The sequence below is a fragment of the Myotis yumanensis genome, unplaced genomic scaffold, assembly GCF_028538775.1.
Source record: "Myotis yumanensis isolate MYYU_CA2020_CCGP unplaced genomic scaffold, mMyoYum1.0.hap1 SCAF_9, whole genome shotgun sequence".
NCBI lineage: Eukaryota > Metazoa > Chordata > Mammalia > Chiroptera > Vespertilionidae > Myotis > Myotis yumanensis.
Window position 1 is genome coordinate 31,571,366 of NW_027223760.1, and position 27,918 is coordinate 31,599,283.

General features: G+C 46.1%; 1 protein-coding gene across 1 annotated transcript in view; it reads right to left on the reverse strand.

The window, feature by feature from the left end:
• Positions 1 to 27,918, reverse strand: part of HIPK2 (homeodomain interacting protein kinase 2) — a 176,363-nt gene that overhangs the window by 18,834 nt on the left and 129,611 nt on the right. Inside the window, 8 exon segments of the mRNA XM_070424018.1 lie at positions 5,840 to 6,039; positions 6,041 to 6,122; positions 9,439 to 9,618; positions 12,806 to 12,948; positions 17,144 to 17,265; positions 18,133 to 18,340; positions 21,247 to 21,409; positions 26,446 to 26,630. Coding sequence (XP_070280119.1) covers positions 5,840 to 6,039; positions 6,041 to 6,122; positions 9,439 to 9,618; positions 12,806 to 12,948; positions 17,144 to 17,265; positions 18,133 to 18,340; positions 21,247 to 21,409; positions 26,446 to 26,630 — 1,283 coding nt within the window.

A 27,918-nucleotide genomic window follows, 5' to 3' on the forward strand; every position in this document is an offset into this window, starting at 1 on the left:
GAAATATCCGTTGCCTAAGTAAGATGGTCAGTTTCCAACGGATTTGCTAAGAGAAGCTGGTATTTATAGAGGCCTGATGGGGACAGACAATCACGGACATCTTGGCCAAGGTCACAGGCCAGCCACAGGCCAGCCCCTTTCCAAGGTTGCTCTCTGCCTCCTAAGGGCAGCAGAGAAGTGGGCCAACTCAGGAGCCCCAGGCAGAAGGGAGGGGCTGGGCAGTGACTGCATGTGACCTGTGTGGCCCCTGCTCTGGACACTATGACCTCTGGGCCTGATGATTCCTCTAGGGGCTGCACACTGTCCTGGTTCAGGGAAGCAGGATCCCTCCCCAGCTGTGTCCGGGTGAGAACAGGGCCCTGCAGCCAGATGTCTAACACCAGCACTTGTTGGGGGAGTGGGGGGGGTGTGTGGAGGTGTGACCTCAGGTAGCTTTTCAACCTCTGAGTGCTTTAGTCTCCTTATCAGTAAAATGTGGCTAACTAATAACAGTAGCTATATTATAGGCTTATTTGGAGAATTAAGTGAGGAAATACAAGGAAAATGCTTCGAATAGTACACGGCACAAAGCAGGTATTCTATAAAAGTTTGCTGCTATTATTATTAGTTGTGTTACCTCATTTAACATGTGAAAACAGGTTTGCAAAAAACATATCTAGGCACAGGGAATTCTACCAAGGCGCAGACTCGCTGGATATGAAGGAAATTAAAACTCATCAGTTAGGTATCTAGAAGGTCTATGCTAGGTGCTACAGGGAATTCCTGTACACAAACATACAAGAGATTAAAATAGTGCGGGACTGTACAAAAGCATGACAAGGTAAAGGGTAAAAGTTTTAAAGTAACCAGTTGAAGAGCAGAGTGGATGTCACAGAGCCTCCCATCATGAACTGTCAAATGGGTTGTACCGATGATAACCATCAAGAACTCAAAAGAAGGTGAGGAATGAACATGCATTTATAGCTCTTCACATTAATTTTGATAAAATAGATACATTTTAATTAATAAAGATCTACCCCTCCCACTTATAACAGTTTAAATGCAAAAAATCCATATGCTTGTTCCTCAAAAAATTAAAGAGTGACCATGTGACCAGCAATTCCACTCTCAGGCACGTACACAAAGGAACTCAAACAGATACTTGAATGCCAATGTTCATAGTAGCATTATTCCTAATGGCTGAGAGGAGAAAATATATAATCTAAAGGTGAAAATAACCTATGCCCATCAAAAGATGAGTAAACAAAATGTGGTATGTAATGGAATACTGTTCAGCCATAAAAGTGAATAAAGTTCTGATACATGCTACAGTATGGATTAACCTTGAAATATTGTGCTAAGTGGAATGAGCCAGACATAGAAGGACAGATGCTGTATTATTCCACTTACATGAGTACCTAGAATAAGCAAATTCATAGACAATAGAGGTGACCAGGGGCTGGGGGAGGGAGGAACAGGAGTTACCGCTTAATGGGTACAGAGTCTGCCTGGGGTCATGGAAAAGTTCTGGAAATAGACAGTGGTTGTGGCTGCACACACTGTGAACGTATTTAATGTCACTGAAGTGTGTGCTTAAACATAAACGACAATTTTTTTTTATCACAATTAAAAAAATTAATGTAAAATTCCAAAACCACTGAATTATATACTTTAAGTGAGTGATTTGTATGGCATGTAAATTATATCTCCATTTTTTTTCAGGGTCCACATTTCACATTTTATTGCACTTATTCCACAATCACTGAATCCTGCTGGGCTGTGCCCAGGGCTCTGGAGCCAGGACCTGGAAGGTGAAGCTACGCAGGCAAGCCATTCCCGCGGAGGGGCTGCCCCAGGGACCCCGTGAGGATGACCTAGTGGCCATGGTTGGGAGACCCGTCGAGGACTGAACCGCACCCAGTGCCCACTTAGGTGGCCCTCATGTCTCCACACCGCCTTCCGGAAGCTGCCCCCAAACAGGGTATATCTCCATTTTTAAAAAGTCTATATGCTTATTCAGAAACAAAAAGGGGTGGGTGTGGCACTGAGATCTGGCCCAAGAACCAGAAAGTGGGGCAGCAGGAAAGACCCCCGAACCTCTGAAGTCGGGAGCAGGAGTCACGAGCAGCGGGCATCGTGGGAAGCTGTGGCATCAGGAGGAGGGAGCCCGGGAGGAGGGCGAGCTGCTTCAAAGAGACCAAGACCAGGGAGACCTGTAGTGGTTTCCTGTGGTGGGTGGGGCTGGGCAAAGGGAAACCCACCAGTCTGTGGGGTGTCTGTTGTGTAGAAATATGCTATTAAAGGGAACCCCACCCCACCCCACACCGAATCACGGTGCTCCCAGCTCCTGGGGGATGCTGGGAGGCAGCGCTGCCCTGCCTTTGCTCTCAGCTCCATCAGAGCCAGTTCTGCGTGATTAAAGCGAACACAACGCAGACGGGTTCTGCTGAAAGTGTGTCTGGGGTGGTGGCCCCCCATGAAGACAGGGCTGGCTCCCAGCTGCTGCCCACTGACTGGTGTGACCTTGGACAGTGGCCTGGATGTTGGTGTGACCTTGGACATATTTCAAAGTCTTCACTCAAATTTGGAAATTGTGGAGAAGTTTCAGCTCAATATGAGTAAGAATTTTCTGACAACTGAACTGTCTGAACATACACTTCATGCATCAGTGAGCGTGCTGTCACTTGGGATGGCGTTCTGCAAGTCTAGAATACCTGGCAGCTTGGTCCAGGTGACCTGTGAGAAGCTAGGGCCATGTCCTCGTGGAAACCCAACAGGTGTGAGCCTTCCCACCAGAGAGGCTGAAGAATCTGGCTTTCTTTGTCTCCATGCCTATCCAGGAGTGTGGGATAAAGCCTCTCTAAGCTTCATGGGAGCTGGGAGGCCCCTCCGCCTAATGAGCAAATAAGTGCAACACAGTCTAAGGGTAATTCCTTACCTTCCTGGATCTACATGAGACAGGTTTGGAAGAGGTGAATTAATTTGATACTTTTTCATTTTATTTTTTGTTAGTCCCCACTTGAGGATATTTTTTTCATTGCTTCTCAGAGAGAGTGAAAGGAAGGGAGGGGAAGAAAGAGAGAGAGAGAGACATTGATGTGAGACAGACACATCAACTGGTTGCCTCCAGCATTCGCCCCAAATGGAGGGTGGGGGTAAGGAGTGAACCCACAACCCAGGTATGTGCCCTTGACCAGGAATCGAACCTACAACCCTTTGGTGCACAGCTGTAGCTCTAACCACTTAGCAACACCAGTCAGTCCTGATAGCTGTTTTTAATCTCTCCTATTGTTAGAAATATCTGTGCTCTACCTGATTATACTATGCAGATTAGAGAACAAATGGGAAGCTACTAAATGAGTCATCTTAAAAATGATCATGCATTATTACTATGGATTCTTTAGGTGCGTATGCACTGATTCTACTGGGATTCATTCTAGTATAGTGTCTAATTATTACTGATCGCTAATCAATCCCATTATGAATTGGTTAATGGAAGAGAGAGAGAGGGAGAGAGGGAGGGAGGGAGATAGAGTAGAATGAAAAATATTTGCTTAATGGCCTTAATAGAACATCATTTCTGAATAAAAGAACAAAGCCACCAGAGTTCACAATTGCATTGTGTTGTCATGGCAATAGATGATTTTCATCATTTTAAAATGATGAAAAGAAATAAGGAGATAAGCAGTAAAGAAACTAGCCCCAGTGGAGAAAACACTGCGGCAAGGTCAGATACAAACCTGTGCCCCTGCCTGGAATGCGTTCCTGATTTCTATTTGCCAGTCCCGGTCAATTCCATCCTTCAAGACCAGGGTCAAAACTCATCTCCACCAATAAACCTTCCATGACCTACTTCACTCCTCTGACTCCACAGTCAATGCTACATGTGAAAAACACTCCTCTTCTATCACGATAACACTGATTACAAAGTTTAGGTAACATTTACTGGGGGCACAACTACTGTTCAAAGTGCTTTCCATGTGTTGTCTCCTCTAACGCTCACAGCGAGAAAGAATATTCCAACTCTAGTTTTAAGAACCATGAACTTCAGATGTGGAGAGCTTAGGTCACTTGCTTGTTCAAGGTCACATGGCTAGTTAGGGACAGAGTCAGATTTGAACCAAGAGCCAGCATTCTCTCTGTTTTTTGGTGACAGAGCATGGTCTTAACTTTATTTATTTTTTAAGTTTTATTGTGATAAGAATATTTAACACGAAACCTACCCTCTTAATAAAATTTAAGTATTGGTGACTATCGTGCAATGTTGTGCAGATCTCTAGACTGGATTGATCTTGCTCAGATACAACTTATGCCCACTGATTGCCAAGTCCCCATTTCCCTACCGACAGCCCCTGGCCACCAAGAGTCGACTCCTTGATTCTATGAATTTGACTATTTTTATGTGTCCAGAGTCTGTGTCAACTCAAATCTCATTCTTCAAAAATGACATTCTAGTCTCGTCAATTGTCAGGGTTTTAAATGGCTTCTGCTTTTTCCCAGTTGCGGCGAAGGGCTGGGTGAGGCTGTTGGGCCCATCTTGTGCCGAAGGCTATAAATGTGGCCAGGCTGCTCCAGGCCGGGGCCAGGCTGGGGCTGGGAAGAGCCTTTCTCTTTGTAAAGGAACCACCTGAGCCCCTCAGGCTGGGGGCTGAGGGGCATGAGACACTGGGGAGAACGGAGTACAGACTCAACTCAGGGCTCTATCAGAAAGGAAACTGAAGCCAGTCCTGGAGTAGGCAGGTGGGGAGTGAAGCACTGTGCCTGGCATCCTGACACCAAGGCCCCTCTGGCCCCTGGGGTGATGCTAGGACAGGAAGTGCTCCGTTACATTCCTTGAGACACACTGAACAGCAGGCTGAGCCATTAAACAGAAAAGAGGACACTCAGACATACACTAGCCCTCCCATGAAACAGCAAAGCACTGAGAACTATAGTGAGAATGCTTCAATCACCCTATCTGTACATTTCACAATGATCTCAAGTGTGGGAATTTATTATCTGATCAAAACGATTTGTGATGACTAATAAGTGGCATTATATCCAATCAGAAATTAATAATTCAGGCCTATATGTGGATGTTAAGCTTCGTATCCAGCTGTGGGATGCGTGCTGACTGGCAGTGCTGGGCTTGGGAGCAGGCCTCCCTTCCCTGGCCCTCAGTCCTCATGTGAGGAGCCAGCAGGTTGGGGTCATGAAGCTTGGGATCTATATGATCCTGAGGCCAGTGGGGTGCAGAGAGCCAGGGGACCGACTGTGCCAGAGGGGCAGGAAAAGAGGCTCTGGTGCCAGGGCTAATAGTCGTGCAAGTACTGTATTAAATATTTCTTCCCTCTTCCTGGGAGCGCATGGAGAGTGAAATGAGTTCTCACTACTTGGAATAAACAGCAATGCTCTCTGGGTAAGAGCCAACTGGCAGTTTGAAAGATTGGGTTAATCAGACACAGGGAAATTTCTGATTAATTGGACAATTATTTCGAATTCTGAGAGAGCCAAGGTGATACTGGAGAAATATTTCGACCAACGGGGAATAAATTCAATAGCCTGAGGCAGACAGAGCTTTGTAAGCTTACAGGGGTTGAAATACACTGGCATCCTGTGTCCGGTTTTTATAGTCTCAAGTCTCCCAAATGAATAGGGCCCATAACTATTTTTTAATTCCCAAGGGATTCCGAATTATTTTGGCTTTAAACAGTTATGGAAAGTCTGTTAGACAGTCCCCTGAAATCACGTCAGGACTCTAGGGCGGGGCGAAACCACAATTTGGGGGCCAGGAGAGAGGGACCTTCATGTTTGATGATGGAAAGTGGCCCAGACGAGCTGTCCTGGTCCTTTCTGGGAGTCTGAAGGTGACGCGTCTCACCTGGTGGGAGCGTGCTTCTGTTCCTCCTCCTCGTCCGTGTCGCTGCTGATGGTGATGACGCTGACCGTGGGGCTGGGGGTGTCTGGAATGACAATGGTCTGCCGCTGCCTCTCCCTGGTGGTGCTGGAGGCGCCGTCGCCCCAGCCGCATGTGACAGAGGAGCTGCAGGCCGGGCTGCTGTGCACCAGGGCGCAGCGGGGGTGGCGTGTTCTCCTTGACGCGCTTGGACCGCTGAGGGGAGCTGAGGGCCTGAGAGGAGGACACCTCACAGGTGGAGACGTTTCTGTAACGACAAAGCCACACACACTCAGGGAGGAAGGTCGGCCCAGAGCATCTTCCTAGGAGCAAACTGCCTAGAAGTCCCAGCTTTGCCAGATCTCCACAGAAAAGTCAGAGGCCAGGGCACTCGGACCTCACCTGTCACTGCAGAAGCGGCAGCCGCTACACAAAGGGGACAGCAGCCTGCCTCCTCGGGGCTCTGGTTTGGCACCATGTGCCCGCTCCCAGCAGGACAAAGGGAACAGCCAGGGCTGAGGACAGGAGGGATTGTGCCCACGGACTGGGCTGGTCTGTGGAGTCACATGTAATGCCCAGGATTTAAGGGGTGTCTGCCCCAACACAGCCCTGTCTTCAGGGTCCAGGCCCGACTTCCCGAGCTCCATCTTGTCATCCTCCCAAATGTACTTAGGTCTTATTTGGGAGAGAGGTGGAAGAAATTTGACACATAAAGCTTTGGTTTCCTCACTGATAGCTGGTTTACCATTTAATAAACTAAAGCACTCATTTCTTAGGAGTTTCTGGATCTAATGGATCGAATATTGGCGGTTAGCTCTCCCTCCTGCTTTCTCTGGGAAAGGGACATGACCATGAAAGCATCCGTGTGTTAATAATGTTTTTAAATGAATTTTTTTTTTTAGATAGAGGGTGAGAGAGATCAATGTTCTACATCTTTATGGGTTCACTGGTTGATTCTTATATGTGCTCTGTAACCTAGGTGTATTGGGATGACACTCTAACCAACTGAGCTAGCCAGCCAGGGCCTATAATTCTCATTTTCAAAAAAGATTCTTCTGGATTTAGACACTGAATCTCATAGGATGCTTACCAGTCTGTTTCAACTGTAATGAAAAATTCAGAAAAGTGCAAGAGGAAAAGGTGTGCTTAAAAAGGGACCTTTTAATATTGATTTTGATTTACCTGAAATTCCTTATCAAATTAGCCAATGTAGCTCTATCTGGTTTGGCTCAGTGGATGGAGCATTGGCCTGACTGAAGGATCCGGGGTTTGATTCCAGTCAAGGGCAAATACCTCAGCTGCAGGCTCAATCCCCAGCCCTGGTCAGGGCATGTGAGGGAGGCAACCAATTAATATGTCTCTCTCACACTGATGTTTCTCTCTCTGTCTCCCTGTTCACTATCTCTAGAAAAAAGACACACAAAACAATGGAAAAATATCCTCAGGTGAGGGTTAACAACAACAAAAAACTAGCCAATGTAGTTTCTGGTAACTTTAGGGAAAAATTCCCTTACTTTCCCCCTCTTCTCCATCAATCCTTGAGACAAAGCCAACCTATAATGAAACTGAAGACTCTGATACGTCCTTAGAGATTCTAGCACCTTCTAGCTAACGGGGTGGCCGTAAGATGAGAATTCTGTAAAGGTAGATCTATTTAATTTTTTATTTAGTTGGTATCAGATATGATGCTTGCTCCTTTTGGGGGGCTGGGAATAATATGTTTTACTGATAAGATGGTTCTATTGTTTGTACTTGCCATACTACTTGTTATTGGTAATATGTTACAATTTTGAGATTACGTTTCACTACGTCAGTGGTTAAAATACTTCCAGTGGGCATTATTAAAGAGAAGTATGCCTCGCTGCACCACCCAACAAGGGAGAGCATCCTGGTCTTTCAGGCTGTTTTGCCAAAGGAGTGGTCTTAAAAAATAGGCAAATACATAACTTTCACTATAATTATATTGCTCTTGAAATGCAGAAGCAATGAGTTTCATAACACCAGCTGCGTGGGGAGCAGGCACCAGGGAAGGACTTGTGAAGTTTGGGAAGCAAAGGGTTCTTCCGTCAGTGATGCTCAGGTCAGCTCTGGGTCAGACCGATTTCTGTGTGCTGGCCCGTGGCTGGCCAGCGTGAGGACTGAGATGGTGGCCGTTTCTGCCGCCTGATCTAATAACGACAGGGGTGGGTTGTCACAGGGCTGCCAGACTCAAGTATCCTGGATGGCTGCCACTGATCTGAGGTGAATCTCCCTGAGCTGTCAGCAGCACCCAAATAAGAAATCTTGAAAGGTGACAACTTGAGGGAGTGAGCTCTTGGATTAATTTCTGAATGGGAACGTAAAAGGCAGGGCTACTTTCTGGCGCCTGGCTATATGAGGAGGTAGGAAGCCAAACTTTCTAGACATTTTATATACTGGACCTCTCTAGATTAACCCATCCCAAATAAGCAACTGGGTACCTCGACCTCAGTGCCACCAGGGAGAAATGCAGGGTAACTCTGCAGCGGCACCATCTTGATTTCGATCTTGTTTGGAAAACTCTTATTTTGTTATTTTCACCCCTAAAAGTCCCCTCATGATCCTTCCCTGTGAACCCCTCCCTTCCTCCCCTCGTCCCCGGCAACTCCCGAGCTGATCTCCGTCCCCACAGTTTCGCCTTTTCCAAAGGCCATATACAGGGTGTCCCCCCGAAAACGTATGTACACTCCAACAGCTGGCAGCTGCAATGTTTTTAATAAACACTGCCCTTATAATTAAAGTGTGTCTTGAGCCCTGACCGGTTTGGCTCAGTGGATAGAGCATCGGCCTGCGGACTGAAGGGTCCCAGGTTCGATTCCGGTCAAGGGCATGTACCTGGGTTGTGGGCACATCCCAAGTAAGGGGTGTGTAGGAGGCAGCTGATCGATGTCTCTCTCTCATCGATGTTTCTAACTCTCTATCCCTCTCCTTCTCCCTTCCTCTCTGTAAAAAATCAATAAAAAATATATTAAAAAAAACACAAAGTGTGTCTTGAAATGCACTAGCAATGAGTCTCATAACACCCGCGGGGGTAGGCGGTGGGGGGCGGGGGCACCACGTATATAGAGTCACAGCGCGTGGCCTTTTGCCAGCCTTTAGACTTTAGAGTCCCCGGGTGAGACCGGGTTTACAGGGACCGGCAAGATGGCTGTCCTGGCTAATGTCTAGGATCAATCAAGTTACTGCTTACGCTGAACAGCTAGATAACTTAAATTTCTGACCTTAGATTTCCAGGAAAAAAATAAAAAGCACATTTTAAAGAAAAGTTATGGTTTCCAAAGTGCAAGTTCAGAGGCGAGCCTGAGCGTTTTCCAGAGAAGCGAAGGGGGAAGGAATCGCGCAGGGACCGGGCACTCAGCCCTGAGCCCGGCCCGCGGGGGGTGCCGCGGGGGGTGCCGGGAGGGCCGACCCGGCGCAGACCAGACCCGAGAGCGCGCCTCCCTCCCAGCGCCGCGCCGGCCACGCGGTTACCGTGTCCCGCCACTCCGGGCGCCAGGCCCGGCCGGAGCACAGGCGATGCCCCGACGCCCAGAGGTTTCTCACCGCCGGGCCCACGCCCCACCCACCTCGCAGAGGACTGGTGCTGCTTGCTCTTCCGGGAGGAGGTGGTGCTGGTTGGCTGCTGCCGCATCACGTGGGCCACGCCCACATTTAAGGGCTGGGCTGCTGGGAGCGTCACGTGACCAGTCAAGAGCGCGGGCTGCTGCATGATGGGATTGTAATGGCTGCCGTGAGCGTGCGTGTTCCTGAAAGAGAGATGGGAAAACCAGACTTTTTATTGGTTTTACAAACACAGGGCTTCTTCTTCTTCTTTTTTTTTTTTAAAAGGGATTTTATTTATTTTTAAAATACATTTCTTTATTAGTTTCAGAGCGGAAGGGAGGAGAGAGAGCGATAGAAACATTAATGATGAGAGAGAATCATTGATCGGCTGCCTCCTGCACGCCCCCCACTGGGGACCTAGCCGAAACCCAGCCATGTGCCCTTGACCGGAATCGAACCCGGGACCCTTCAGTCCGCAGGCTGACGCTTTATCCACTGAGCCAAGCCGGGCAGGGCACAGGGCTTCTTTTTTAAGATAACGTATCCTTCCCAGTTAGAAGCAAATTAACCCCCCAAATTGGTTCTGTTGCTGGTTGTGGGCTAGTGAAGGGATGAGCCTCGCCCAGTGAGCTCATCAGGTGAGTTTCCGGGCAGGAAAGTGTCAGGGCTGTTCCAAAGGAAGGGCAGGAACCCCGCTTGGTAAGAAAGAGGAAGAATGAATGCCAAGTACGCAGGCTCAGCCCAGGTTCCGGGAGAGCAGATACACATTCCCTCCAACTTCCACGGAATTTACACACGGCCTTCAGTGGGCTGGCCACTCTGCAAGGCAGGCGGGGTGTGGCAGTGATGCCGTCTTATCAGTGAGGACGTCGCAGTTTATGTGGCAAACGCTGCAGACTGGCAGCCATTGTGTTTGATGCCGAGTGTTAACATGCTATTGAATTCTCTCAGTGGCCAGCTCAGTGTTCAGGCAGGTAACGGCTGATGAATTAATTACATGCTGAATGAACAATGAGAGTAACTGAAGGTTGCCTAGATACATACACTGAGTGGCCAGATTATTATGACCACCCCATCAGTACTTCACTGACACTTCCAAAAATACTGAATATTGAAAATGTCCTAAGCAAATACTCTCAAGGTTTTATTATTATTATTATTATTATTTGCATAACTAATTCACTTCATTGTACTGATGGGGTGGTCATAATAATCTGGCCACTGTGTGTGTGTGTGTGTGCGGGTGTGTGTGTGTGTGTGTGTATATATATATATATATATATAGAGAGAGAGAGAGAGAGAGAGAGAGAGAGAAAGAGAGCGTGCGCGCGCTTGGTATTAAATCAAGATAAATAATAGCCATACATGCTGATAGTAATTCGGGCAGCCATTATCTTGAAAATGGGTTATGTTTCAAAAGCTCTTATGATCTGGGTTGTATGGAGCTCAAAGGCTTGTTTTCCCACAGAAATATTAAAAGTGGTGATTAATTCAGAGGCTTGCCCATAAAAGCCCACTTAATACATAAACAAAATTAAAAGCTATAAGATAATTCATTTGAATTTTTAAAATATTGTAAAATTTATCTTTGCAACTTGGAGGAAATGAGTAGGAAAAAAAGAAGAGGGAGACACTTTTGTAGAGATTTGATAATGTCTTTTGAACCTTTACAGGGGTTTTAGAAACTGATATTATAGCTTCTTTATTTTGTTTTTGCTATTTCTTCTACAGACACGGTTCTCTTTTTCCATTGATACAGGTCCTAGCACTGGTACTTGTCTTTTGTTTATTAGCCATGATTATGGATGTTCTTTGGTCTACGCATGAGATGGAGAAAGAAAGAGTGTAGGCTTTCAGTGTTTTCTGCCGTAACCAGGTAAGAGGAGGGATGAGGAATAAGAGAATATGCACGGATCAATGAATATGTGAGTATTGCTGAAATGAAATGAACTATAATGCTGATAATGGGAAAACAAAAAAGAGTACAATATATATGTGGTCTTTTAGGAGAAAAAGGGGTGAGGAAGAACAACTGGTCAAACAGCTTCCCATTTGGTTGTTGTTCCTAATGAGCTGGAGAGGGAAGATGGTCTTTCTGAGCATGAACTGATGCCAATGGGGGAAGGGAGGATAGATTTATTTATCGCCTGTCATGTATCAGGCACTGGTATGGTACATATTGAATACAGGTCAAGTGCTTTGTATTTTAATTTCAGCCTCTAACAATCCTGTGAGGACTGTTATACCCACTCTATGGAAGAAGAAACTGAGGCTCATAGAGGTTAAGTAGCTTGCCCAGGTCATGCAGAGCCAGAAATGAATCCAGTTTTACCTGGTTTGAAAGTATTTCTAATGAGTGGGGTGCTCTTAGGGGAGGTGCAGTCAGTGAGAAGTGTGTGGAGCTGTGGGAAAGAGCCTATGCACTCTCTTCACTAGTCAGAAAATTAAATGAGGAACGGAGGAACCTGTAGTTGAGGCTTGACTGGGGGCTTATATCTCTATATTTCTCTACGTTTTACTGAGAGCTGTTCATTCGCAATAGTCTTTTAGGTCAGAAAGGGAACTGTGGGGGAGGCCACATGGCTGGTATGGAGCCTGTCAGAGGGGAGGGGTATGACCTGCCCCAATGTTTGGGCCGAATGGGAAACAGCCCAAACCATCTCTCATAGGGAATGGGAAGCTGGGGAAACGTGGGAGGGGTTGCCACGTGGCTCTGCACTGGTGACGGGGGGCATGTGGTGGTGCTGGCATGGCGTGGGCGAGGAAGTCAGAGAGTGGGGTGGGGTATGTTCTGAAAACAGATGCTGGGGTGGTGTGCTGGTGGCTGCTAGCCGGATGCCGCTGGGGTCTGTGGAAAGCGGACTTCGAGCTTAACTATTAACTGAAAGCCACACTCAGCAGAGTCTACCATTTGAAATAAATCCTGTTCTGTCAAGCCTTCCCCTGGGAGAACTGAGAAAGCTCCAATGTGTCCACATCGCAAAATACCCTGAGAACACTTCCTAGAATTGCTGAGGAACCTTGGGGACTCTCTTCTGTATTCTTTCACTGGTGATAAATCTTCGATTTTTGGGAGTGGAATTTAATTCTGAGAAACAAAAAATCATCCGGAGCCAAGTTTGGTGAATTATACTGGTGATTAAATGATGTCACTGGATTTTGGGTCAAAAGTGAGAACTGACCATAAAGTAATGAAGCTGATTTTCTTGTTTCCTGGCACACTTATTTAAAAATTACATCTCCTTACATGGTAGTCATATTCCACATAATAGTCTTCTTAATTTAAAAAATTATATGTGAACCAGGAATTCAGGTACAGGCCAGAGCAGCACCTTTCAGGGTCCAGGGTGGACCTGCCCCCCGGCCAGACACACCAGCTCTCTTGCTTACCTCCAGTCGGCCAACTGCTGGGTGCCTGCCATGGTCTCAGGAATCACAGTCGCATGCTGCACCGATGTGTGGGTGGCCACTCCAGTCAGCTGCTGCCACGCCGGGGGAAGCAGGATCTGCTGGGTCCCACTGGGCCAGGCCTGCTGGAGAGCGAAGGATGTTTGCAATCAGCATGTTTGTTAATCACAGGATCAATTTGCATGATCCAAACACTCAGTATGCTAGACCCTATGATAGGTGTAAAAGAGGAGACCTGGTCTTTGATCGGCTAGAAGAATATAAAAAACTTATTGCAAGGACAGAGTCTACAAGGATCAGGCAAGCAGACATCTCCACATGTTAGGGGTCTCTGAGTTTCTGTTCCAGCCTCGCTAGTGAAAGCGCGTTTTGGATCCTGCCATTTGAAGAATGAGATAAATTAAGTTCTGTCTCAATCAAGAACTGTACTTCCCATCTCTACACCTTAACCTACTCACTCACCATGATGGTGGTCAAGATGTTAGCTCTGGGTAGGGGTTTGGGAGCATAGAGGTGACCGCAGCTTTTAGGCAGTTATCAAAACAGCATTATCGTTAAGGCAATCCATAAAGATCACTCTCATGTCTCTGAAAGGAGGGTGCAAGATCACACCCTTTCCTTCTGCGCACACATCCTCAGGGTGCCACAGAGGGTCTGTTCCCTTTAAGGACGTGATGCTGCTGGGAGGTGGGGAGGAAAAGGGCAAAGCAAACAAAACTAACAGGAGGAATGGATTTGAAAGACTCCCTCTCTAAACTTGCACAAAGCAAATCCTTGAAAAGGTTTAAATATTTAGATAAGAAGAATGATGCCAATTTTTGAATATATTTAAAGTAATTAATAGTATTTGGAGCGCTTCTGCCTGAAACCCTGAAATTTACCCAGAGAAAAATGAAGGCATCAGTTTAAACGTTTAATTATTGCTTTTCCTTATAGTTATCATACTCATTTTTATAAGATAGCTTATTTTTGTCCTTTGAAGGCACCATTTAAAAATATTTAGGGGAGAGCTCCATTGTAACAGGCTAACATATTGGCAGGGATTAACTGACAAGCAGAGAGAAAACTAAAAAGCAACCAACAAAAGACCCAACATGACACTGGACAGGGTAGGAATTTTTTACTTCGTAGATTTTAGAACTCTTTGCATGTGAAGACGCACTAGTCTACCTTGTCCTTTTTAATGCATGGTCTTCCATTTTATGCACACACGAATTTAACAAATCTCCTACAAATGAACATTCAACTGGTTTCCAGCAGTTCCCTGTTATATACACTGTAGCAATTAAAACACACACACACACACACACACACACACACACACGCTTTTTGTTCACTTTCCCAATTACAGCTTTAGGTTAAATCCACTTGGAGATTTATAATACTCTAGGGACCCTTTTCCATGTGAGCAAAAGGTAAAACTCTCCTTTGCTATGACTAAAGATGGATGCTGAGCCTGTTGGTTTCCCCCAAACTGAACAATGAAGAATGTCTATGTTAGCTAATAAGAGATGCTAATGTAGCCCTGGCTGGTTTGGCTCTGTGGATAGAGCGTCGGCCTGCAGACTGAAGGGTCCCGGGTTCGTTTCCCGGTCAAGGGCACATGCCCAGGTTGCGGGCTCGATCCCCAGTGTGGGGCGTGCAGGAGGCAGCTGATCCATTATTCTCTCTCATCATGGATGTTTCTATCTCTCTCTCTTCCCTCTCCCTCCCTCTGTTTCTAAATATCAATAAAAAATATTAAAAAAAGAGATGCTAATGTAATTTCTTTCAGAGATAGTTCTGGGCTTACAAGGGTTAACTGTGCAAACACAAAAAGAGGATTTAAAAGTACCCTTGAATATGCATGTGAATCTCTAGATTTTGGCTTACAGAGGAGTAGCACTGGGAGACTGGCCTGGATTTCTGCTACTCAGATAAAGTATGAACAAGCTGCTTTGCTCTGGAATGAGCTATAGTTCTTTCTCTTGATCTACCTTGGCCTTTTCTGAATGCCCTGCTACCAAACTGTGCAAACAGAAGGAAGCTATGAGGACTAGTGCGAGAGGCAGGAGTAGAAGGCCTGCTTTAAATACAGAAGGTTCTCTGTTTATAATGACCCAAAAGATAAGACTTTGCCTACAGGAGGTGGTGTCAGTGGTCACTTGCAGTGTGAATTTGGAAGAACAAAGAGATGAAGAATGGTTAATATCAACCTTAACCAAGCTGTTCCAGAAAACAGAAGAAGAGGTAATAATCAACATATTTTATGAGGCTGGTGAAAACTTGATGCCCAAATCAAATAAGGATTCTCTAAGAGAAAGAAATTACATGCCATTTCTTACTTATGAACACAGATGCAAAAGTACTAACTACAGTATTTACAAACAATCCAGGAAAGCATACAAACATATCAAACACAACATGATCAAATAAAGTTTATCTCAGAAACACAGGATAGTTGAACATTGCAAATCTATTAAGCAACTTGCTACATTAACAGATTAAGGAACAAAAATGTGAGTATTTCAACAGATGCAGGAAGAATATTTGGTATTACTTCACTAAAAATTAGTGAACTTGATAAAGTGTCTTTATCAACTATCCTAAACAAAATACCAAATGGCAAACAGCTAAAAGAATTTCCTTTAAAGTTAAGCATGCCCAATATCAACACTTATTAAATATTGTTTTGGAGGTGCTGTCGGCACAGTGATAGGAGAACAAAAAATAAAAGGTATAAGGATTGTAAAGGAAGAAACAAAACTATCATATGCAAATAAAAAGATAGTCCACATAGAAAATCCAAGGGTATCCATGAAACAATCAGAACTTAACAGAGTTTAGATAAACTCAATAGACCAAAATCAGTATATTCCTATACACTATAGACAAATAACTAAAATATATAGTGAATGAAATTATTAATGACAACAAAAACTATAAAATATTTAGGAATATTCCAACAAAAGAAAACTTTAATGAAAGGAATAAAAGGTAACATATACAGTTGTACCATATTCAGGGATGGAATGACTTAATCCTTAATCTTATTAAACTGTCAGTTGTTCCTAAAGTAAATATAAATTTTAGTCAAGTTCAATAAATACAAGCCAACACTTTTTTTGTGTGGGGGGACTAAAATTTTTATGTAGGAGTAATCTTTAAATTCACATGGAAAAGTGAAGGGACAAGAATAGACAAGGACATTTTGAAGAATGCGATCCCTACTAGATACCAAGACATATTATAATTAGAACAGTTAAGACAATAGGATATTAGGCCAATGGAATGGAATAGAGAGCCCCAAACAACTATGCAACTTGACTACATTAAACTGAAAACTGCAAACTTCTATTAAACAAAGGACACCATAAAGTGTTTTTGGAAACACTTTGAGAAAAGCCTTCGGGGACCTGCCTTATTTAAAAATAAAGGTGCTTATGGGGGTGGGTGGAAGAGGGCATAGAGGGGATAAATGGTGATGGAAAAAAAACAAAATAAAAATAAAGGTGCTTCAACAACACTGAGGTCAAGCTGTCCTCGGCAGCAACAACAGAAATGATCACACGGAAGCAGTACAGCATGGGGGTAAATACAGGTGCTGGTGTCATACTTCTGGGGTTTGTGTCCTGGTTCTGTCACCTAATTGCTGTGTGACTTTGTGCCAGTGATTGTGCCTCATCTTCCATTGTTGTCAAAAGGCGACAAATATCTTACTGTGTTGTGGGGCTTAAGTAAAACATAACTAAAGAACCTGGCATAATGATGATGTATCTGTTATTAAAGTTCGTGTCATTACTATGACCGTTCTATCACTGTGTTACCTTAAATTTCCATAACACTTTACAAATTTTCATCACTTTCACCTCCATGATCTCATTCTACCATCAGAGCACCTATATGAACAGATAAGGAAGGTTCCAGCTCACTGCTTCTGTAACCCTGTTTCAACTATAAAATAAATCACCTCCAAGGCTTATTTGGCTCTAAAAAATGATTTCTATTTTACAAGAAGGAAATTTGGGGCAAAGAAATGTTCGCTGAGAGTTATTAGTAGAGTTAGCATTAAAACCTGGGTCTCCTATATTAATTTGCATCACAAAGATATAATAATAATCTCCCTAGATTCTCCCTCTGTCTAAATTTCTTCTTGGAATTGTAAGCTAGGCACTTAGGAAGATAATTCACTCGGGCATCATGCAGAATATTACAGAGATATTCTAATGACTCGAAGCACCTAATTCATTGCCAGGGAGGGAATTAGCAGAGATATATCGCTTTTGTGGAAAACATTAACAGGGATAATGGCAATACGGGGAATCATAAAGAAAGAATTACCTGGGCAAGCAGACCTGGTTGGATCTGAAGAGGCTGAGCTCCCGGGGCTTGAGTGACGATGGGAACAGCATTTTCCATTCGCACGGAATAGCCAGCATGCTTCGAGGGAGAGGCCTGCAGCCCTGCTCCAGACAGCGGGCGAGGGAGAGAGGGGTTGAGTGATGCGAGCAAGCTGGCGGAAGACAGCTCTCCCCTCCTCTCTGCACCAGTCCCCTCCAGGCATTGCCTGGTCCTTAGGACTCTCCCCTTTCGTTTCTAACTTAAATTAGAAACCAAAAGCAAAAAACAACCTTGAATGGGTTCAAAGACTAGAAGTGAAATCAAGGAGTCTGTAAAGCCAAAAGTGGAATGTTATGCTGACGAGTCACGACAGGAAAACATGCTTCTGACAGGAAGACACGTGTGTGTCACTACGTCACAGCCGGTGTGGGGAGAGGACAGAGGAGTCCATCCGGAGTGGCCCTGACTCTGAAACTGGGCCCTGACACATGCTTGCCCCATGGGGCTTGCCACAACAGATTCTTGGGCTTTCTGTGTAAACTGTAGCCAAGTACATGGTCAACTCTAGCTTCATAGAGGCTCCAGGAGGAGCGTGTTGGGTGTATGGCTGAAGAATCAGCAGGGTAGCCTGGGAGGTATGTTCTTCATGAGAACTGGCTGCCTTGGCAGTCAGGGATTGGCACTTTCCTACAGCTAAGCCACACGGAGGATATTTCATGTGAGGTGTCCAAGAGCTGATACCAGCATGACAATGGGAGCACAACAATGTGCTTATTTAAAGACAGTCATCAGGGACAAATCACTGGCAGGTGGTGAGAATAACAGTCCCACTGTTTCTCGGCTGGCCACAGTTCAGGGATGCCCGTGCCCATGGAAAGCAATGAAGAGGGCCTTATGCCAGGGAAGTTGGCGTGACGGAGCCCTGCGGTGTCAGAGCCCCTGAGGTGGTCGGTCAGAAGCAGGGAGAGGCGGCGTCTGCTCACCCTTACCTTGGAAGCCGGGAGGACACACGATGAGAGCTTGCTGGAAGGGGTCCGGCCGGGCACAAATCTGGGCTGTTCCCGCCTGCAGGGGCATGCTCCGCTGGGCCACCGCAGCCATGGATGCCGCTGAGGGCTGGTAGAGTGCAGATTGGTAGTTTAGTATGGAGACCTCGGGATTGGCTAAGGAAATAGTGGCACTGGTGGAGGTGGGAGCCTAAAGGAATGATGGGGATTAAACAAAAATAAACAAAAATAAAAAATGAGGGTGGTGGTAGGTTGGGAAACACGAATCTAAGTCAAATAAATGAACTCAAAGAAGAACAAACAAAAACCAAGGGCAAAGAAGCAGAAATAGAGGGGAGTGGAAATTCGGTTGGAAAGTCTCAAGGAGAATCAGGTGGCTGCAGCCACGTGACAGTCGCCTTTGATGCTGTTCCTGATGTTTGTGGGGTCCAGGCAAGAGAGCAAACGATGCTCCCAGACCACATGTCTAAACACTACAAAGTTAAAAATCAGCCTAGAGATGACTTATGCTCTGCCCTCCACTTTGACAAACATATCTTCATAACACCATGGAAAGCCAGGTTTGAGTTTAGGGTTCCTGGATTCCCTGGGTTTTGCCCTGGAACATAGTGACGGGGTAAGCTGAACCCCTGCTCTGTCCCACACTTGAGGGGCTTGGGGTGCACATACATGGACCTGAGGGTACAGCCCAGGAAGAGGCACCTGCAGGCCCAGGGCACACATGTCTGGGGAGGGCTGAGGGCAGCATTGGTTACAGAGACCCTCAGACGGCCGCACAGCAGTTACTGCAAAGGAATATGCTACAGAAACAGAGAGGGAGAGGGACACACTGAGCCTGGGGTTTCTCCTTTTAGGGTGTGAATTCTTACACTGGGGTTCAGCTACTAAGGCTGGGAGGTAGAGAGAAAAGATGCTAGGTCAAGAGAATTGAAGTGGAGATAGGTTAGAGCAATTTTGAAATTATGTCCTCTCTCCTTTCTCTTTCAGAAAGCAACATCATTTGACATCACACTTCTATGTGAAGCAAGGAGGCAGAAGGAAAATAACTTCTAAATTGGGAATTGTCCAATTTTACCCCATCTTAGCTTTATTTACACTGATCTTCAGCATGGTAGGTGGAGGTTACCAATGGCTTCAAAGTCACCATTGCTTACAAGAGGGTTGGCCACCAGGGGTTACAAGGACCAAAGAATAAGGAGTAAAGAATCACAAGGACATCTTAGACACGTACAAGAATAGAATTACAAGAAGAGTATGTATTTGTGTCAAATTTGATAAAAAGGGTAAAGTCTCATTTTACATTTTTTTATACTTAGATTTTATGCTGCCTTTCAGTGCAAAGCACATTTATTTGTTTGAGGGTAATTACTAAGGGATGTGGCGCACATGTTTGCATTTAAGATACACATTGTAATGTTAAGTGTCTGTGCAGCCCCACATGGTTGGCCTCCAGGTAGTGTGAGGGGAGAGAGTGCAACACGTGTGGGCCAGTGTCCGCGTTTTGTTACTTGAGTTTCCTCTTGGTTCTCTGCACGTCCCCATCTCTCTGGGAGGCTTCCCCACAGACATAATTCCCACTCTCTGCTCAGACTCCACACGTCCAAGTCCAGACTCTCTGCAGGTTTTGGAGCCTTGGGCTTCCCTCTTTGGGGCACCGGTATCCTCAACTGTCCCACCTTCTGGTCAGCCACCAGACTTGCTGCTTCTTCCTTCAAAATGTCCCTGGAACACACTGACTCTCGTCAATCGCTACTTCCCCAGTGGAGGTCCTCTCCTGCGGTGCCTGGGACCGGGAAGCTCTGACCAGAGATGTTCTGGCCTCCACTTTTTCTCTTCCAATTCTTGTTGGGCAAGAGGCTAGAACAGTCTTTCCAAAAGACCACTTTGTGCATATAACCCCCCCGCCCCCCACCAAAGTCTCCAATTACTGCCTAACGGACACCGTCTATGCACTCTGGTCCCGCACTCCCTCTTTCCCTGGGTTTGGCCAACCTTCCCTTCTAAGTTGATCTCCCTCTGCTCTGCGTGCTCTTGGCACCAGCCAGATCAGTCTACACACTGTGGTGGGGTTCTGGTGAGGAAGGACAAAACCATGGTGAGATTTTGTCGAGGACCTTACCCGTCTGGCTGTGGATGCCTTAGCCTGAGGACTGGGCTAGGTGCTGGGAGGGAATGTTTGTTTCTTTGCACGCTATGGCCTTAGCGAGCTTTAGGTCTTCCCCCTCAGGAGAGCATTCAGAACACCAGTGGCCCCCAGGGGCAGCAGATGCCGGGTGTCCTCTCCTAGAGTTTAGGCAGAGGGAGAGAGGCTAGGCTGGGAAGTACAGCCTTTCTTCTGGAGGCATGCGTGTGCGCGAATGTGAGTATACACACACAGGAGTGTTGTCACTGCAGATTGATATTAAAACTGAAAAAATCTAGGGAGACTCTTTGGGGAACTGGTCACACTGGAAGACGGAAGTAAAAGTCTCTTAGACACCAGTGACCACCTGAGGTAGGGCCTGGAAATTATTCAGTCAATAAACATTTCCTGGTGTCATCCATATTTTAAGCAGCATGTTAGGTGCTAGATTCTGCTAATTTTCTGTGAAAGGCTGGAAATCTATGGGAAGAAAACCTTAGTTTCCTGGTCCCTTTCAGTTCCAGGTGCTGGAATTCTGTGACAGACTGAATTGATTTTCCCCATGACTTGGAGAAAGGACAGGTTTCATCTGTCCTGGAAGGAGATCATGTGGACACAGCTGTCTGGGGACGAGAAGGAGGGGCCCGAACTGGATGATCGTCAGTGTCCCAGTTCAGAATTCTTTACCAGGCAGAAGCCGGACATACAAGGATCATAGCATTTCCTTTACCTTATTCCTACATCAGGACAGAGAGAAGTGGTAAGAGGTACCATCTCAGAAACAACTTCCTTAGTGAGTTGCATACAACTTGTTCAATGGGGCCCCCAGTAGACAGAAAGAGCGCCGGCTCTCAAACACCTTCTTACAGGGTTGAATGTGACAGTGGAGGAATTCTGTCTTCTGACTGGGTTGGCTGGGGAAATACAGTTCCTGCTGCTGTCAGCCCCGCCGGCCTTCTCTGCTCCCCACTTACCTGGTTGTGGACAGTGTTCAGCTGGTTATTGAAGGTCATGGTCAGGTTGGTGGATGTGCTGGGGGCCACGTGAGTGATGAAAGGGGTTTTGCTCTGGTTCACGGTGTCATACATATTCACCCGACGCTTGCAAATCTCCATGTTCTGGAAACATGATTTGACGCTGTTCACGAGAAAGGCAGAGACAGAGGTATAAGGGAAAGAGAAGAGGGTAGCATGGGATAAAGGGGAGAAAATGGCGAGAGAAAAAGAGAGAACAATTAATCTAGTAAACAAGACAAGTGGGGAAACTTTAGTCCTAAATTTCCTGGATTTCTCATGTAAAGTCTGCGTTTGTACAGTTAACGTTATTTAGGTAAGTTTCACCATGTCTTACTGCCTTTTCTCCCCAGCCTGCACAGGCAACGGTTCTCCACAGCACAACAGACCTGATGGCTCTCACTGCATTTTCCTCATATCGCTGATCTGTCTCCACCTTCCCTGCTCATTCTCAGCTTCCAGTATGCTTTCTGGCCCATAAACAAACGTGTAAGTTCTCATGCATGACCTGCTGCCACCTTCCACAAAGACAACTCCTTGCACTAATCCTTCCCAGCGAGTCTGGGGCACTAGCGCCATCTAGGGGTCAGCCAAGGAACTGGCCAACCCAGTATCATGACCCTGTTACCCAGTTTCTCTGCACCGGAATTGGGCATGTAATGAGAACTGTAATGATATTAATAATTAGTAATATGGCTGACAGTGACAGAGAGCTGTGGTAGTTGTGTGCAAGATTCTTGCACTCAGTCCTACAACAACCACGAGAAGGAGAGATGAGTGGTGCCCCTATTTTAGGAGTAAAGATGAGGTTTAGAGAGGACAGGTAATCTGCCAACGTCAAGAGCTAATTACTGGCAATCTTCACATATACCTATACATCCTCTTGAAATGTAAGTGCAACCAAGTTCGTGAAAGTCCACCATAAAGTGTTCTTCAGAATTTATACCTTGTTTCTCAGTCAGTTTGTGTCTTCTTCTAATTAAATTTACTTTTCCTCAAATGCTAATATTCAAAATAAAACAGCATTTAAAGTTCAGTTTTAAATACTTATTTAACTATAATGTAATAACTGAATATAAATATAATAATTTTCTACTATTTTAAGATTACAAAGGTAATACTACTTCTGCATTCTATAGGTAAGCTATGTTTTGGGCCAAGCAGAGGTGCTTGTGGGCCACCCCAAAACATCCTTCCCATGAAAGATGCTCCGAATTGTCTTAGACATGCCAGAGACTCCTCTTTCTTTCGGAGTTAAGAATTACTTACATTGGCCACACAATGCACACAAAATCATTTACTGATTGCAGACCCTGGAGAGAAAGGAAAACGTGTCCTACAGTAACCAATAGCTAAAAAAACGAATAATGCTGGTAAGGCCAGCATGTTCTGAGCATTTGCTAAGTATCAAACACACTAAGTGCTTTCCTATAGAGGCTGAAGGAATAAAAATATAAGTTTTATATTCCCTTTGGAACGTATGGAAAGCACTCAATAATTTTGTGACAATTCAACCAAAAGCTTTTAGACTCAGAATTTTCTAACTGAAATGGCCTGGCAGTTGCACTCTGGGTTACTTCTATGAGACTCGTTTGTAAGGAGCTTGTGCACTAGAATCCTGGTATGGAGAATGGGTGGGCCTCTTTCACGTCTCAGTCTAGATCAGTGATGGCGAACCTTTTGAGCTCGGCGTGTCAGCATTTTGAAAAACCCTAACTTAACTCTGGTGCCGTGTCACATATAGAAATTTTTTGATATTTGCAACCATAGTAAAACAAAGACTTATATTTTTGATATTTATTTTATATATTTAAATGCCATTTAACAAAGAAAAATCAACCAAAAAAATGAGTTCGTGTGTCACCTCTGACACGTGTGTCATAGGTTCGCTATCACTGGTCTAGATGTTGGGGCAGCTCTGGCCCACTCCCAAAGGTGGGGTCTACAGCAGGGTGGGCCTGGAGGGTTCTTCTTGCCCTGGAGTTCTCCTGGTCTTCTCAGCAAGTTCTAGGGGCCCTTAGGGATTAGGCCTACTCTCAGGGAAGCCTCGGTGTGCTCAAAGACCTGCTTTTCCTTCTGAGGCCCATTTTCTGAGTTATAAATTGTCAGTGGTCCTCTTGGGACCCACACCAAGTTCTGAATTTGAAGCTGATGCTCCTGGTCTCCCTGCTTGGTCTTCACAAAGTACAGTGAAGCGCTAGTGCTGCTTCCTCACGGAACCCAGAGATGGACAGGACCCTGCGGTCATGCAGCCGTGACTCTGACTTTATGTGGGTGATTGTCTCACTGACAGATGGCTAATGCGAACCCTCTGGAGAGCACCCCTCCGTCTCCTATCCATAGCTCTTTCTCAGTCACCCCACTTCACCCCTGAATATAAAGTGATCTTTTGGGGGCTTATTCAGTAAATCACCAAGGCTAGCTTCCCTCTGTGGGACCGAATGACACCACCCTGAAGCACTCCTACCACAGCCAGAAACAGGACAAGTACCATAACAAGAGTGCAAGGGATGGGTCCAGGTTCTTTCTTTGTACTGGAGTTCGGTTGTTTCAAACATGGTTCTAAATTAAAGACTCACTGTTTCTTGTAATGAGATTTGACTTGCTTAACATCAACTGATAAAGAACAGAACTGAAATTAGAGGATGTGCCGTCTGTGGCGGGCGCCACCAGTCAGTTCTTGTAGGCTGGCTAAGGTCAAGTCCAGCCTGAGATTCAGCCCAATATGAGTCTTGTCATGGCAGATCAACCATGATCTGCAAATGTCTCTCTTCCCCAGCCTCTTCTCACACATTTCCCCTTTCCCCCGAGCCTCTCTAATCCGGTGCTTGTGAGCACACTGCTTCTCCCTGCAGACGTCCAGGGATGTGACTTTCATCCCACATACCTCTGGGTTGAGTGATATCCCTGGTTACCCTGTGTTATGAATTGAATTGTGCCCTTCCCCCCAAATTCATATGTTAGAGTTCTAACCCCTGTACTTGAGAATGTGACTGAATTTGGAGGTGGGATGTTTAAAGAGGTAAAATGGGGTCAGCAGGGTGGGCCCTAGTCCAGTTCATATTGAGGAGGAAGGAAGACCATGTGAGAACACAGGGAGGAGACAGCCGTCTACAAGCCAAGGAGAGAGGCCTTAGAAGAAACCAGCTCTGCCAAACCCCTTGATCTTGGACTTCTAGAATTGTAAGAAAACAAATTTCTGCTTTTTAAGCCCCTCAGTGGTATTTGTTATCGCAGACCCTGAAAACTAGTACTGTCTCCCATTCTCTTGCCATGGCCTTTTCTCTGGCCCTCACTCACCGGGCCTGTGCCTCCGACCCAGTCTTCCACTTTAACACATGCCCTGCCACCGAGGGATTCTTCAAGGGACACAGGGATTACCTGCCGGACACCCTGGCTTCTCAGTTACGTCTCACCCCGGGGCTCAGTGCCGGCTGTGGGTTCTTTGGACTATCAAACCTGATACTGCTCCACTCCCCCAGGCCACACATTCAAGTACCCCGTCCCCCAGCCACATTGCCACCCATCTGGTTCATCTGACAATTACTAAAATAGCCAGTCTGAGTTGATCAGACTGTTCAGTGTCTCTGGACCTTCTCATCTTCCTTTCCTTTTCAGCTAAGGCCCCATAGCCATCCATTGGGATTACAATGCTCTATTCCAACATCATGAGGCTGTCAATCTCTCTTTCTCTTAGTAGCCTGACAAAACTCCAACCCGGATGAACCCAACCCTCTCTTTTCTCCATGCCTTCACCTGGGGAGTTCAGTTACATCCTATTCTTCATGTCCAACCTCCATGCTCAACAATTCCACTGTATTTCTCTGTTCAATTTTCTCTGCCACCTTCTGCTCCAACTACCTAAACTCTCCTACCTAAACACCTTGCTCTCAGCAAGAGAAGACAACTGTCTGAAGAGCTCCCTCATCTTTCCTCTGCTAACCCAGCACTCCAGCTAATGTCTGCGCCCTCCTTCATCCACGGTGACACTGGCCTAGTCCTCCACCTGTGCTCTGAGTCCCAGCCCCTTCCACCGTCTTAGGAAACTTCTCTTCTGAGCATCTTTTATCTTTAGTTTCTCACTTAGTACCAGACACTTCCAATCAGCATTTTCAATTGCTCAAGTCTCTTCCTAAAGTCCCCTTGGGCCCTCCCCAGGCACCCCTCCATTTCTTCCCACCCCTTTCACAGTCTCCCTTCTTGAAAGCATCCTGTCTATTTCTTCACCTCTCACTCAGGCTTTCAACTGTCTAAGCTGGTTTCTGCTTCTATCATCCACTGAAACAGCTCTAAGTCACCAACAGCTTCCAAGCTGCCAATGTGATGGACATGTCTTCAGGGCTCATGGACTTGACACTCTAATCAGCCAGTTCCTTCTACAGGTCCTTCAACGACTCCCCATTGCTCTTAGGATCAAGACCAAAATCCTGTACAAGGAAGGCTCGTCCCGTCTGGTCCTGGGGCCTCAGCTCTCCCACTGTCCCCTAGCTCTTGGGCTTGGTCCTGTCCATGGCAAGTCTCCCCACAAGCAATACCCTTTCTGCCCTCGCCAGCCTTCCCATCAGTTACCTCTCACTCATCCTTCTGCACTCACTTCCTGCTCCGTCCCAAGTGAGGCTCCCTTGTCACTCGGTCTCATCACACCTTATATTTGCCCTGATATCAGCCTGGTTATTTGGGCATCACTAGTTTCGTACCTTTCTCTCCCCTAGACTGGGAAGGGGACTCATCTGCTTTGCCCCCCACTGTCCCCCAGCAGCTGGCACAGCACACAGCACGCTGAATGAATGAATGAACGAACCCAAATCCAAACTAGACAGAGTCCTTTCCGGAAGGGTCTGGGAGTGACCTCTGGCACTGAGAGTGGCTTTGCTTTGTGGACCCTGCCATTTTGAGCATTTCCCTCCATGCACAGACACCCAGAATCCGGCCCACCCAGCCCTGGACTGGCCTAGGCTCCGCCACCTGTTTTTATAATAATGTTTCACTGGGACGTAGCCTCACTCGTTTGTTTATGTCTTGTCTGCATCTGCTTTCAGCTACAATGGCAGAGCTGATTGCAACGAAGACCGTTTGGCTGCGAAGCCTAAAACATTCGCTCTGGGGCTTTAAAGAAAAAGTTGCTGAGCCCTTGTATAGAGCACGGAGCAGGACACCTACTGTGTGCTATGGGGAAAGTCGAGTAGGTGTGTCATGGTGACAAAGGGGTGGTTCAGGGTTTCGATCGGAGTGATTCTCTTATCAGCATCGATGGTCAGCATCTTCTTTAACAGGTCGATGAACTCCCGCCGGTCTGCCTTTTCCACCAGCATGTCACTCCCTTCCAAGTCTGTGGTCATGTTCACCTGGAAGCAAGGAGGACAGGTTACCAAGACCCCGCTGGGCCTCCTCGACTCCCTTCTGCTCTGCAACTCCATCCGATCTCTCAGTCCCCCTTCTCAATTCCTGCAGGGCGGTGTCTGCCCTTTGAAGGCACCGCCACATGCCATTGCCGCCCACAGGATGTGGCAGGGCTCTCTGCGGGAAAGGCAGAGGGAGGCCACGCATGGGGAAGGGGCGGTCGCTGCCGGTACCTGCGACATACAGAAGTGACAGGAAGTGCACCCTCTTGCTATAATCAGTTAAATCAAAATGCGCCTCACATCACACCTCATGGAAAAGAACCACAAGATGAAAAGAACTCTGAAGATTGGTTGTAGAACAGTATAAATGGACCTAATACTACTGAACTGGACAGTTGAAAATGCTGAAATGGTAAATTTTGTGCTATGTTGTTTTTACCACAATGAAAAACAACCAAGCAGTACAGAATAAGATGCAAAAGGTTTATGTATTTAACCTTCGGAGGGAAATGCTGGGGCCTAAGTGCCCTCCCCCTACATCTACAGTGTGTCGTCCTCTGTAGCTCCCTGAGTTAGGGCCGGATCATTTCAGTCCCTGTGTTCACGGGGTCACCTCTGCTAGACAAGCAGGGTGTTTGCACAGGATTTTTCCTCCCAGATCAAGTCTCTACTAGCATAGTCTTTAAGAGACTTGTTTTGTGGTGCTTCCTACGTTTTCCAAGACATGCTCTGGGAAGCAATTTGTTTTCTAAGACAATCTAAGCTTCTAATCAACTGACAAGGATACTCTACTCGGCGTCATGATTTTGGGTTACACTTGTCTTCCGTAAGAGGGGTGCTGAATGTTTATTGATCTCTAGCTTTACTTCTCATTGCTTTTAAGAAAAATTCACTTTGTGTTGCCCTGATTTGAGATTAGTCTTTACACTAAGGATAGCGGAAGTTCTAGCACTTTCTCTGGGCACAAAAGTGAGAGCCCGTGGCCCCTCCAGTGAGCTGAGAGAGACTGAGTGTGAAGCATGGAATTGTGTCCTTGCAAAAGACACGTTTAAGCCCTAATGCCCGGCACCTGTGAATGTGACCTTATTTGGAAATAGAGTCTTTGCAGATGTGATCCAGTTAGAATGAGGTCAAACTGGAATAGGGTGGGCCTTAAGTCCAATGACTGGTGTCTTTACAAGATAAAGAAGAAGGAGATTTAGATGCAGAGACCAGAGGAAACACAGGATGAAGCCACATGAAGAAGGAGACAGAGATTGGGGATGCAGGGACACTGACTCCACCCAGGGGC